The sequence below is a fragment of the Sceloporus undulatus genome, chromosome 2 (genome assembly GCF_019175285.1).
Source record: "Sceloporus undulatus isolate JIND9_A2432 ecotype Alabama chromosome 2, SceUnd_v1.1, whole genome shotgun sequence".
Taxonomy (NCBI): Eukaryota; Metazoa; Chordata; class Lepidosauria; order Squamata; family Phrynosomatidae; genus Sceloporus; species Sceloporus undulatus.
The window spans coordinates 192773318-192786123 of NC_056523.1; the positions used below are offsets into that span (position 1 = coordinate 192773318).

The 12806-nt window shown below is 40.5% G+C and overlaps 1 protein-coding gene across 1 annotated transcript in view; it reads left to right on the plus strand.

Annotated features, from left to right (window-relative positions):
• The first annotated feature begins 3844 nt into the window (after positions 1-3844).
• LOC121922780 (vascular cell adhesion protein 1-like) overlaps positions 3845-12806 on the plus strand; it is a 21105-nt gene continuing 12143 nt past the window's right edge. Inside the window, exon 1 of the mRNA XM_042452576.1 lies at positions 3845-3978. Within this exon, the coding sequence (XP_042308510.1) occupies positions 3921-3978 (58 nt within the window). The 5' untranslated portion in view covers positions 3845-3920. The remainder of the gene's footprint in view (positions 3979-12806) is intronic.

Below are 12806 nucleotides of genomic sequence, written 5' to 3' on the forward strand. Positions count from 1 at the left end.
CCTATGTGTGGAAAGACATTTGGATTTATTTCATCAGCTTAGTAATGCTTATGCACTTGGTGCAACAGGTCACTGTCTCCGGATGTATTATTGTGTTTTTTCATTTCAGTTCCTTAGTTTCTCATTTTCTCATTTAGAGTCAATAAAGGGGGTGGGGGTGGGGAATAGATGTTGCATTTTCACTTTTAAAAATTCCCCAGGCATTTTTATACATTTGGTGACATTGAAAATTAGTGTACACCTTGGTTTCATCAGCCTTGGTGGTACCACCATGACCATGCAAAACAGGAACTGCCTCATGAAAGGACTGTCAGTTATCAGAGGCCTTTCGTTGCCGTTAGTGGTTTCATGCAAGAGCTCTTTTTCCCTTTCCCAGTTTTTTTGCCGCTAGAACGTTCTCTTGCTGAATAAATAAGCAAGCCACTTGCAAAAGCATGTTAATGTCTGGAGGCAATTGTCTGTGGGCACCTTCGCTTTATTTTACAAATTTGGTAAGGTTCAAGCTACAAAAGACACTATAGGGAGGAAGCATGTCTACTGCCATTTGGAAAGAACAGCCACCAGAACAATATCTCTTGAAGGAAGTAATTCTCAAGGAAGCATTTAATAGCACTGGAGTGCCACTAGCAACCCTCCAGATGTTGTTGGGCGGCAAGTCCCATCAGCCCTAGCCAGCATCACCAATGGTGAGGAATGCAGGGAGTTTCAGTCCAAAAACTTCTAGAGGACTATATGATTCCCAATCCTGGAGTAGTATAATCAGAACACAGTGAGAGGTGTAGGGGCATCATCCATCATCGGCACAAAATGAGCACCAACAAACTTGCATTTTAAAGGAAATGTGTTCTAATGCTTCCTTTTCAGCATCATATAGTTAATATATATTTTCAAAATGAAAGAACCAGACTGGTACTTGTTTGGAACAGAGCTTGGAAGCATCACTTTTTTGCACTGTACTTTCCAGATTTCCTCATGTTGACTGGGGAATTCTGGTAGTTATAGTCAAAAACTAACTTTTCCATGCTCAGGTTTGGAGATTCAGTGAAGGTACAGTAGTAGCATCATTACTGCTTCTCATTAGCCTCATTGACTTAACATAGTCAAGCACTGGTGCAGAAGGAGAAAGTTGAAAATATCATGGTGGGCAGGGGCAGCTAATGTTTTTCATAGAAAAGCTTGACAGCAGAGCACGAAAGAGGAGGAAGCACTTGTAATTTCAGCAGCAGCTCTCAAGCACTCTTCAAATGCTGCCATAATTCTTCATGTGGTTAGTTGGGAAAGGCAAATACCGGAGTGCCAGACATGGATGCAGAAGAGAAGTTAAGAAGTGACATGATAGCCATGTTTAAATCTTTGAAGGGATGTCATATTAAGTATATTTGCTGCTGCTCCAGAGACTAGGATATGGAGCAATGGATTCAAACTGCAGGAAAAGAGATTCCACCTAAACAGTAGGAAGAACTTCCTGACAGTAAGATCTGTTCAACAGTGGAATACACCTGCCAGGAGTATGATGGAGTCTCCTTCAAAGGTTTTTAAACTAGCAAGATGGTCATCTGTCGGGGGTGCTTTGATTGTGTATTACTGTGTGGCAGGGGGTTGGATTGGATCTTAAGGTCTCTTCCAGCTCTATGATTCTATGAATTCACACTATTGGCATCAGCTACAGTTCCTGTGGAGTTCACAGTTCATAATGTTGTGTTGACCCCTATTTGCTGAGTCTCTCAGATGGAGGGTGACTGACCAAGGGGAGGAAGATGCATAACTTCTAATGCTGATAAATCAGCTCTGCAAAGCTGAATAAGAAGGGCAATATCAAAGAGTATTTTTGTGGAACTCTGGTCCTCACTTATCAGCTATACTATGTATGGATCATCATTTTACACAAGGCCCATCATCATCTCATTTAAAACTGAATTAACAGACTATTTTGCAATGCATATGATGTCTGGACACTAATCTATGTTGTAAATGGGAAGGGAGGGGGGTGTAACTAGACACATACACATTTATTTAACAAGAAACAAATGTACGCAGGAAAAAATGCTGATTCTCTCACTTGCCCATCCTGCATGATTTTTAGTCATCATCCACCCTTCCGCCAGCAGTGCTTCCTTTAGGTCTTGAAATGTTGGAGGAAGAAACTGGTTTGGGCCTTGTGATAGAATGTTTGAAGCAAAGATTTAGGAGATATCACATTCAGACGGGATAGGGATGGGGTCACTCTCCCATCCCTATCCCGTCCATGGGGGGAATGGCACAAAAGCTTTTCATATTGTATGCACAGATCCTGTCATTATCCTGTTATTGAAGTAGCACTGCATCAACGTGAACTCCCATTATGGCAAAATACCATAGTCAAGGGGGGGCAGGGGCGTCTGGACCCCCCCTTCCATTAGATACAATGAATGGTGCGTGCTGCCGTACCCCACTCCCAAGCCCCATTATAATGGTGGCACTTGTCTGGGCCCCCCCTTCCCAAAATCCTGGCTATGTCCCTGATCAGTGTAATGTCATTTGAAAGGCTTTCGTGCAATCACTGTCACTTGCACTTTCCTGACAGGACAATGTCTGGATAAGCTCAATGTCCTTCCTGCAAATGTGTGGGAAGGATGGGACAGAGATGGGACAATGATGTCCCGTCCCCCGTGTGATAATCTCCTTAAGAGAATGTGGGAAGGCCTGCAGAGATCTTCCTCCAGTCCTGCCCATTAATTCTCTACAAGCATCACTGCTGTTTGAGCTACCCTAGTAAATGCTACATCATTTAACTGTATGTCACGCTCCTGTTTTCTCATGTCCTATTGTTCAGTTTATACTGCTTAATAGTGTGCTAAAGGCCATTGGCACATTGCTGCTGTTCAAAGGACCAGAGCAGCCTTCCGTCTTCAGTGTTTTGCTAAATTCTTTTCCTCTGAACGGAAACTATTTCACAGGCAAACTATGAACCATGAATCAAGAGAGATTTCCCCAGGTCTCTGGAGAAGAACAATGCTTTCCATGTTTTTCTCACTGATATTTCCAACACATGCTGTGTTTTTAACTAACAAAGTAGTTGTAAGATGACAGATTTATGGAAGGCTTGATGATGTTCGATGATTCTATGATATGTACAAAAACAGGCTAAAATACTTTTGTCACTTTCATTTCTAATTTTTTTTTATCTGTATGTCCCGGTGCCAAGGAAGAAAATGACAGATATTAGAACTTAAGACCATCAACTTTTAGTCTCAAACAACATCCTAGTTCTTTCTGCCAAAATGCCAAAGTAAACATGAATGTGCAAAAGAAAACATGGAGAGCACAGAAAATATGGAGTTAAATATATAGCAATATTCTCTGTTCCTGCAGGTAGCAGCAAATATTTCTCCAAATATTGAGTGTGTTGCCATATCTGTTGCTGCTGATACAACCAACTGGAATTGTAAGAACACAATTTCATCTTCTAGTATTCTGCAACAGTGTTGTTTTTGTTGTGGGATTTCAGTCGTTGAATAAATAAAAACCTCAAAGAACTAAGATTATTTATTCCAGTGGTTAAAACAGTTTTTAAGTATTGAATATCAAACTGAATTGCTTAAGCAGTTAGTTATAAATGGTTTATTAGGCTTTGAATCTGAAGGAAAGCAAAGCAGTCTATGCTAGCTAACCTTGGCATAGATTTCTCCTCAAAGCTTCAAGTGTTATTGCCTCCTGCGTCTATTTTTTGGAGGGCGATTGCTTGGGTGAGGCTGGCAAATTCAAAAGGAATAGGTCTTTGGATGAGTCAGATGGAAGGTGGGGCAAAGGAAATGATTATTTCCTGAGCTGAATTTAGAGAGGAGTAACGGTTGCTCAATGCTGCTTTGACTCCACATAACTAGCTGAAAAGCTGCGCTGTTCCTGAGTGATCTTCATTTTGGTGCCTCAGCCCAGTTAAGATGACAGCTGTCCTGCTATTCAACCTAGCTGGCCTTCTTAGTTTCTGCCTGCCTTTGGGTGAGTCCAAAATATTCAGTAATTGTAATCTATTGAAACGGGAGAGTTTGAAAACTGTTGTGTTTGTGGTCAGCCTGGCTAGTACAACCTGAAAGCTGCCTCATTCCAAGAACCCAGAGTACAAACGGGCAGCAAATGTTACAAAGAGTCTCTTGAGTTTGTGTGATCTTTACATGGGATGCATTTCATGCAATCATGTTGCCTGCATGTTGGAAAGAACATGCAAACCCCTTCACGTGTCCAGTTTCATACTGTGTGGAAATCTCTTGGTTTTGGCAGCATCCTATGCCAAAAGAAAGAGTCATATTATGAAAGCTAAAGGGATATATGTTTTAGTTATAGGAACTTTTGTTAGTAGTAAGGGTAGGCAACCTTTGACGCTCCAGATGTATTAAATGACAACTCCCATAATCCCTTACCACTAGCCAAGGTGGCTGGTATGGTTTCCAGATGGAAAATTGGAGATAGATCCTTTATGCTTAATAGTTATGTTGTTGTTTGTAGTTGCCTTTGGACCAATCTCGATTCATGGTGAATCTGTGATTGAGATGTCTCCAATCCCCCCATCCTTTATCTCTGCTCAGGTCCTGTAGGTTTAGGCCCAAGGTATCGCTGACTGAGTTTATCCATCTGGCATGTGGTCTTTCTCTCTTTCTCCTGCCTTCTCCCTTCCCCAGCATCATTGTCTCTTCTAATGAGTCATGCCTTCTCATGATATGGCCAAAATATGACAGCCTCAGTTTAGTCTTCTTGGCTTCCAGGGAGGGTTCAGACTTGATTTGTTTGTCTTTTTGGCTGTCCACGATATTCTCAGCACTCTTTTCCAGCACCACATCTCAAATGAGTTAATTTTCTTCTTATCTGCTTTCTTCACTGTCCAGCTTTCACATCCATACATGGTAATGGGTTGGACAATTCAAACTTTAGTGTTCAGTTGTACATCTTTACACTTCAGAATTTTGTCTAGTTCTTTCATAGCTGCCTTTCCCATTCCTAATCTTCTGACTTCTTAACTGCAGTCTGTTATGATCAATGTTTGATCCAAGGTATGGGAAATCTTTAACTGTTTTGATTTCCTCATTATCTAGTTTGAATTTATGTACATCCTCCGTGGTCATTATTTTTGTTTTCTGTATGTTTAACTTTAGGCTTTCCTTTGCACTTTCTTCTTTCACTTTCTTTAGTGATTGATCCAAGTCTGTGATTATTTCTGCTAGTAGTATGATGTGGTGTCTGCCTGCTGGTGTTCCTTCCTCCTATCTTCACTCCTCCTTCTTCTGTGACTAAACCTGCTCTACATGTGATATTTTCTGCATACAAGTTGTTTCACTGTATTCTTTTATTAAAGTAGCCTCTTGTCCTAAGTACAGATTCTCATGAGGACTATCAGATGTAGTGGCGCTCCCATTTCTTTAAGAGCATTCCATAGCTTTTTGTGATCTATGCAGTCAAAGGCCTTGCTATAGTACAGTCTATAAAGCACATGCTGATTTTTCCCCCTGGAATTCTTTGGCTTGATCCATTATCCATTGTATGTTTGCAATGTGGTCTCTAGTGCCTCTTCCTTTCCTGAACCCTGCTTGGACATCTGGCAATTCTTTCTCCGGTTATGATGGTTCTATAGATGAGAGAATTTTATCAGGTGCTGTTTATCATACAGCTAGGTAACAAGCAACACCTACTGAAATTCTGTTTTCTACACAACCATTTAAGCAACACTTGCCCTCTCCATTTTTCACACCAGCAACTCTATTGGCTGGGATTTTGGGAACTGGCATCTACACATCTGCAGAGCCAAAGGTTCCCTAGATTCTATAGGGAAATGTTGTCCAAGGTGTATGTATATCATGTATCACAGCATTTTTCTCAATGGGATGAAGACACGAAGTTCCTGTGTGTCTGTTTACATTGTGGATCAACCAGAGCTTGGGGTTACTGTTTCTCTGCCATATATTCATGTGTTGGCAGTGGTTATTAATGAAGGCATAACATTTTTCAAGAGCAGGAGTAAAGCTACTTTATTGGTGTAAAACAAGGGTAGGAAAAGTTCAGCCCACAATCTGCATGTGTCTCAACACCTGTTTCTGCCCCCCCAGTTGCCCCACACACCCTCAAACCTCCAGACCCAAATTTTACAGACAAAAATTGCCTGAAAATTGTAAAGCCATTGCAATGCAGTACTAATATGCACCAATTTCCCTTTATCTCCCCACTCCACCCCCAAATTATTTTTAAAAACTTGGAAAAAGCACTAATTTCCATAATCCCTGCCACAAGTGGAAAAAGGAAACTAAAGTACTGTACAGTACTTGCTCTGACACATCTGAGAATGGCCTCTTTCTCATTCTGTTCTGCTGACAACATTTGTTTCCTTGTTGAATGCTTTGCTCTTGCATTCATATGTATTTTAAATGTTTCCAGGTTCCCAGGTACTGAGGGCAACACACTGGAAAAAAGTGGATGAACTAAAAAAGGATGTGTCATGCACATTATCAGGGGAATGTTAAGGTGAACTGGTGGCAAAGTCAGTGTTGTATAGTAGTTAAGGTTTTCAGCTATAATGTGGGAAGCATAGGTTCTAGTTTCTTTCGGTCATACTGGTGTTTTAATATAATTGAACAGTTCCAGTTAAAAGTCCCTTGTCCCATTTTCCTCTACTTTAAAAATTTCCACTACTTCCCTCCTATGTCCTCATCTTATTCCAGCTCTTGCAGACTGAGTGCAAAGTGCAAAAGTAGTTTACATTGAAGTAATTCATTACAAGGGGAGAGGAAAGGAAGGGGTGGAGTCTAGGCCTTCCCGGAAGGTTCAGACAAAAGCAAACTGCTGCAGTCTCTCTCAGCTTATGCCTTACTCATTAATATCTTTTGCCATATTGTCTGCATTTTGATGTTGCTTGGCTAGACATGATGCACTTTTCAGTCCACAGTGAGATTTAAACATGACAGTCTGTGTAATCATCAAAGGTGCAGTCCATGCTGAGTAGCCAGCTACTTCTCTTATTTTATAAACACATGCTATTTTGGCATTATTGGCCTTGGAATATGAAAAAAGAACAATAGTCAAAGGAAAAGGGGGCTCAGTATTACTAACAATATACAGTCAGCCCTCCATATCCATGGATTTTTAAACTATGGATTCAAGCTTTCACAGCTTCAAATTATTAAAAAAATATATAAATTCTGAAAAGCAAACCTTGGTTTTGCCTTATATTGCCTTTTTATATAAGGCAAAATCTTACACAGTGGGCCCTTCCCTTATGCGGGGGATCCATTTCGGATCCCCCCCCCATAAGGAAAATGCCGCGTATGCTTGCACCCCATTGAAAACAATGGAGTGTGTACCTGTGGAGGCGCAATGCGCAGACCACAAACCAGTGCACCATATATTTTACTGTCGCACAGCTTCAGTGTAAGCTTGAGGCCACGCATAGTGCACCTGCATATGGCGTGGGCGCACTGTATAATGCAAACCTTGATTTTGCCATTTTATATAAAGCATTTATACTATTTTCCTATGCCATTATGTTTAATGGGACTTGAGCATCCATGGATTTTGGAATCCATGGGGGGCAGGGGTTCATGGAAACAAACCCCAGAAAATAGCAAGGGCCCAATGTACTGGTGATCCTAAAAGCTCCAACTGTCCTTTCAATTTGCTTCTCTGAAAAATGTCTCAAGGCTAAGGCAATATGTGCTGAAGAATTAATGTGTATGATTAAAACCCAGCCTTAACCTTGGACTATCCGAAATAAGCAAAAAGCTGAATCAGCATTAAAGATGTCCTTCAAAGCAGAAAAACAGCCTGTTGAACTTTAGGACATGAGGAAATTTCTCATAGCAAGGACAAAGGTTCAGAGCACTGCTTGTCTCGCTCCTTTTCCCTATTTAAATGGACTAAACAAGACTCAAAACTCCTCGGGATATCAAAAGGTTTTGTCTTACATTCTGTTTATGACTGAGTTAGGAAGGGCCAACCCACAATGTTTTGGACCAATGGGATAAACTAAAAAGAAGAAAGTTTTTCTTTATGGTCATCCAACACACTTTGGACCCTAATGGTCCTTCTATCAAGGAAATATAAAATAGATGTACAAATAATTATTTATTATAAAACATAGGTGCATAGTCACATATGCGTAAAACTGCAATAATGTATATAAAAGAACATCATTCCAAAGATCAAATCAATTTATAATGGTTGGAAATGCTACAAGCCTCAGAAGAGAGCAGCAGTGATATTTCAATGGGTTTTTCAGTGACATAAAATCTCCACATGTTTGATCCACCTGTCCCAACCTCTCTTAGGTTGATATTCTTAGGGATCATGCCACCTCTTTTTGCCACCTCCTTTTTGCTCTTCCATTGCTCCAAAAATAAAATGTAGTCCTGTTTTCCTGTTTTAGCACAGATTAGCCAAAGACCCTCAGAGAACTTTCATATTGCTAATGGAATTCCTATAATAAAAGGTTAGCTAGCCATAGATATCAATGCTCCTTAATCACAGTACACACAGCCAATCTCTATAGACAACAATAATAAATATTGTTGCCCAGCCATGAAGACACTACTTTTTAAATAAACCATTCATTCCAAAATCTACAGCTTGCAAAATCTATAATTATTCAAAAGAATGTGTGGCAGTGTGCCTATGTCTGTCATAGGTTCAAGATAGTAAAATGTAGACACCTGAAACTGGCAAAGAGACGGAGTGGTGTGGTATTGCATTGTTATCAAGCCATGACATTTATTTAATTGAAATCTGTCTGTAGCCAGCATGGTGTAGTAGTGATTTGAGCATCAGAGACCAAGTTTTGAATCCCTGGATAGTAGTAGTTTTATTGGTAAGCTATCTGTTCCTTGTGCTTTGTTCTTCCAAATTGCTTCGAGTGCTGCTTTAACATCACTTACATGGAAAATTTACTACTATGTCAAACAGTGGGATTATATTCTGATAAGAGACAGCCAGTGTGGTGTATTGGTCTGAGTATCAAGACCATGGTTTGAATCTCCGCTCAGCCATGGAAACCCACTGGGTGACCTTGGGCAAGTCACACACTCTCAGCCTCAGACGATGGCAAAGATAAACTCTCTCTGAACAAATCTTGTCAAGAAAACCTATGAGAGAAAATCACCATAAACTGGATTCAAATGAGGGCTCTTAAGAACATGCCCAAAGTGTCATTTTTAAATCACTTTAGGACAGAAGTCCATAATTTTCCCTCTGTACACCATTCCAAGCTGCAATACCCTAAATGCACCAGCAGATCTGATCTGATCTTGGAAGCTAAGGAGGGTCAGCACCTCCCAGCTACTTGATGGGAGACCGCCAATGAGTACCAGGCGCTGTAGGCTACATTTCAGAAAAAGGAACTAGTAAAACTGCATCTGAGTATGCCTTACTTAAGAAAGCCCTATGAATTTAATGGGGCCAGCATAAGTCGACAGGCAACTTGAAGGCACACATCTGCACTCACACAGAGATCCCTCCAAATACAGTAGTACCAAAAAAGAAAGATTTCTGCTGCATGGTAAAGATTAGGGAAAGGCTGAAGAATGTGTGCCTTCAAGTTGGCTGCCAACTTATGCTGACCCATTAAATTCATAGGCTTTCTTTGGTAAGGCATGGTACTTGGAGATAGACAAGCAAGAAAGAAAAATAATGTTAATAGAGGGGAGAGACAAAGAGTAGCAGGGGGATGCTATCTGATTTCCTTTGCAAAGCTGGCTGCTTCTGCTCTGTGATGTGTCTTCAAGTCATATCCAACTCTGGTGACCTTAAGATGAACCTATCATGGGGTTTTCCTAACAAGATTTGTGCAGAGAGAATTTGCCATTGCCTTTCCCCTCTCAGAGTGAGAAAGCATGACATATGCAAGGTCACCCAATGAGTTTCCATGGCTGAGTGGGAAATGAAACCCTGGTCTCCTAGAGTCCTAATCCAACACTCAGACCACTAGTCTACACCATGCTGGCTCTTGTACTTCTACTTTGTGGTTGTGTGCCTTCAAGTTGTTCTGACTTATGGCTACCCTAAGAAAAATCTTTCACAGGGTTTTCTTTGCAAGATTTTTTCCAGAGGGCCTTTGCTCTCGCATTTATTTGTGAAAGTGTGTCACTTGCCCAAGGTCACCCAGTGGGTTTCCACAGCTAAGTGAGGATTTGAGCCCTTGTTCCCAGAATCATAGTTCAGCACTCCACATGCTGGCTCTTGGGCTGGTCATATTCAAAAACATAGGTAAATTCTGACAAGGAAACCTTGATTTTGCTAGTTTATATAAGGCATTTTACTGCGCCATTGTATATAATGGGGCTTGAGTATCCACTGATTTTGGTATCCACAGTGGGTGCAGGGATCAATAGGAGGCCCCAATTTTAATTAAATAAATAATCAACTATTTAAAAATTTCTATTAAGACTACAAATTTATATATCATCTGGGATTCATATATTTTCTCAAAGGATAACATTGAGAAACAACTGACTTTCCAGATTTGAGTGTGCCAGCTCTTCAACCCTCAGTGTTGTAGTGGGTTATATGAAAGATGAAAGCATTTGGGTTTTTGTTGTTGTTGTTGTAACTAGCAAGAAATGCATTTGTAACTATCAAGAAATCTAGAAACAGAAGCTCCCTTTTCTACCTTTTAACTGCATCACTTAATTGACAACCGGACATTTTCAGTTAGACTTTCCACATTCTAGCTGTCAACAGTTTCTACTCACAAACTGAGGACCAAAATAATTGGGCTGGCCCAGATAATGTAAAAATCATGGCCATAACTAGGATACAGGAATCTGTTTTCCTTTAATGGAAAGCAGAATTGGCCTTCTGTATCCACAGATTCCTTTTCCATAGATTCAAGCATCCACACCTTGAAAATATTTTTTTAAAAATAGATAAATTCTGACAAGAAAACCTTGATTTTGCCATATTATATAAAGGACACCATTTTACACTGTCGCTGCATTTAATGGGACTTGCGCATCCACAGATTTTGGGATCTATGGGGGGATCCTGGAACTAAACCCCAGTGGATACAAAGGGTCCACTGTAGTAACACATAAGGATATCCAGCACTGTGATTTATTTTAAAAGTCACACCAAATGCCTTGTAAATACTATGATTCATAAATGCTCCCTGTTAAAGAGCAGGAGGAGGGGAATAATGCAAGAATGGAAATTTTCCACTCAGATACAGGCAGAATAGCCAGTAGCTTTAGGAATGTAGTAAGTGTAAGTCAGCTTTTCAGAAAATATTTTGTTCTCATGGACTAACATTGGGTGATGCAAGCTGTAATGAATGTCTGCCACTGGAAGGAGACCTTCATGGTGAAGCGGGCGATTTTCCTGTTACAATAGGAGTCTTGCTATCTATCTAAAAAGAAATCTTTAGGAAACATATCCAGGGATAGCTGTGTTAGCCGTGTATGTAGCACATATAATAACATCCAAAATCCACAAAATAGTAACAAAATGCAGGCTTGGGAATAAGATTGTCTTATTTTTTTTTCTTCCTCTATGATTTTTAACATCTTGGCCTGATGAAGAAGCCAGTGAAGCTTCAGAAGTGTGCAACATGTATTTTTTTGCATTTGGTTGGTCAAATAAAGGTATCACTGTTTTGTGGATTTGGGAAACCTTAGGGTTATTCTACTGTATGAATGCTCTGAAGATGTCTGCCATTAGTATTTAAGATTCTTTTATCTTCTGTTTCTTAACGAAGAGAGGCAGACAACGATGGATGCTATCCCATGAATAAAGAAGGAAAATTAGGTGTTGCCTGATTGTAGAACCAGCCCTGATTTGAATGTTTTTATATCAGAAAACACTTTCCATGTATCACAGATGATTTGCCGCTTGTAATGCAAAACATGGCCTTACATATTTCAGCATTGATTCTAGTTTGAACTTTTTTATTTCTTATTTTCTTAGTAATTGTATTACAGAGCACTTCAATAGCAAAAATGCCTGCTACTGAGTCTGGTACAGGAAAAAAAATAGCTACAAAATAATGTATTGTTTTATCTGTTCTATTAACGGTAGGCCTGCAAATATAGCAAATTAAAGTCACTAATGTTGTTACTTAATTGCTTACCTAATCTGAATGATAATCAAGAAATTGTCAGATTGACTCCTTTCCCTTTTGTAACTAGATTTATGCCCTCTCTGAGGCATACAGTATCTCTGCATCCTCTCTATAGGTTCTTCTAGACTAGCCAAAAGTGTAGATATCACTTTTGGCTAGTCTAGATTCGGCAGATATCACAGCTGTACTTATCAGGGTTTTTTTTTTAATATAGTGGTTTGAGTATAGGAGACAGTAGGGTTCGAATCCTGCAGGTGGCCTTGGGCACGTCACAGTCTCTCAGCCTCAGAGGATGGCAATGGAAAAACCCACTCTGAAAATTTTGCCTAGGATTTGCCCTGTAATAGGTGCACCTTAAAGTTGCCATAAGTTGGAAACAACTTGAAGGCAAGCGACAACAACAGCAACAGCAACACAATTTTCCTTCTGTCCTAATATTTCCCCCCATAAATATTTGGTCCTAGAGTGCATCTGCACTGTAGAAATAATGCAGTTTGACACCACTTTAAGTGCTGTAGCTCCAGCCTATGGAAACTTGGGATTTGTAGCTTTACAAGTAGGGTTGCCATATCCCGCCAGGGGGCAGGACTTTCCCAGTTTGGGGCGGCTCCACATGGTCCCACTCCGGTTTGGCTCCGCCCCCGGGATCCCCCCTGCAACGGACGCCAGGCAGGGAAAGGGTCTCGCCTCGGCGGGGCCCTTTTCCGCTGCCTTGTCGCCTCCTCCGCTGGCCAGGGAGGCG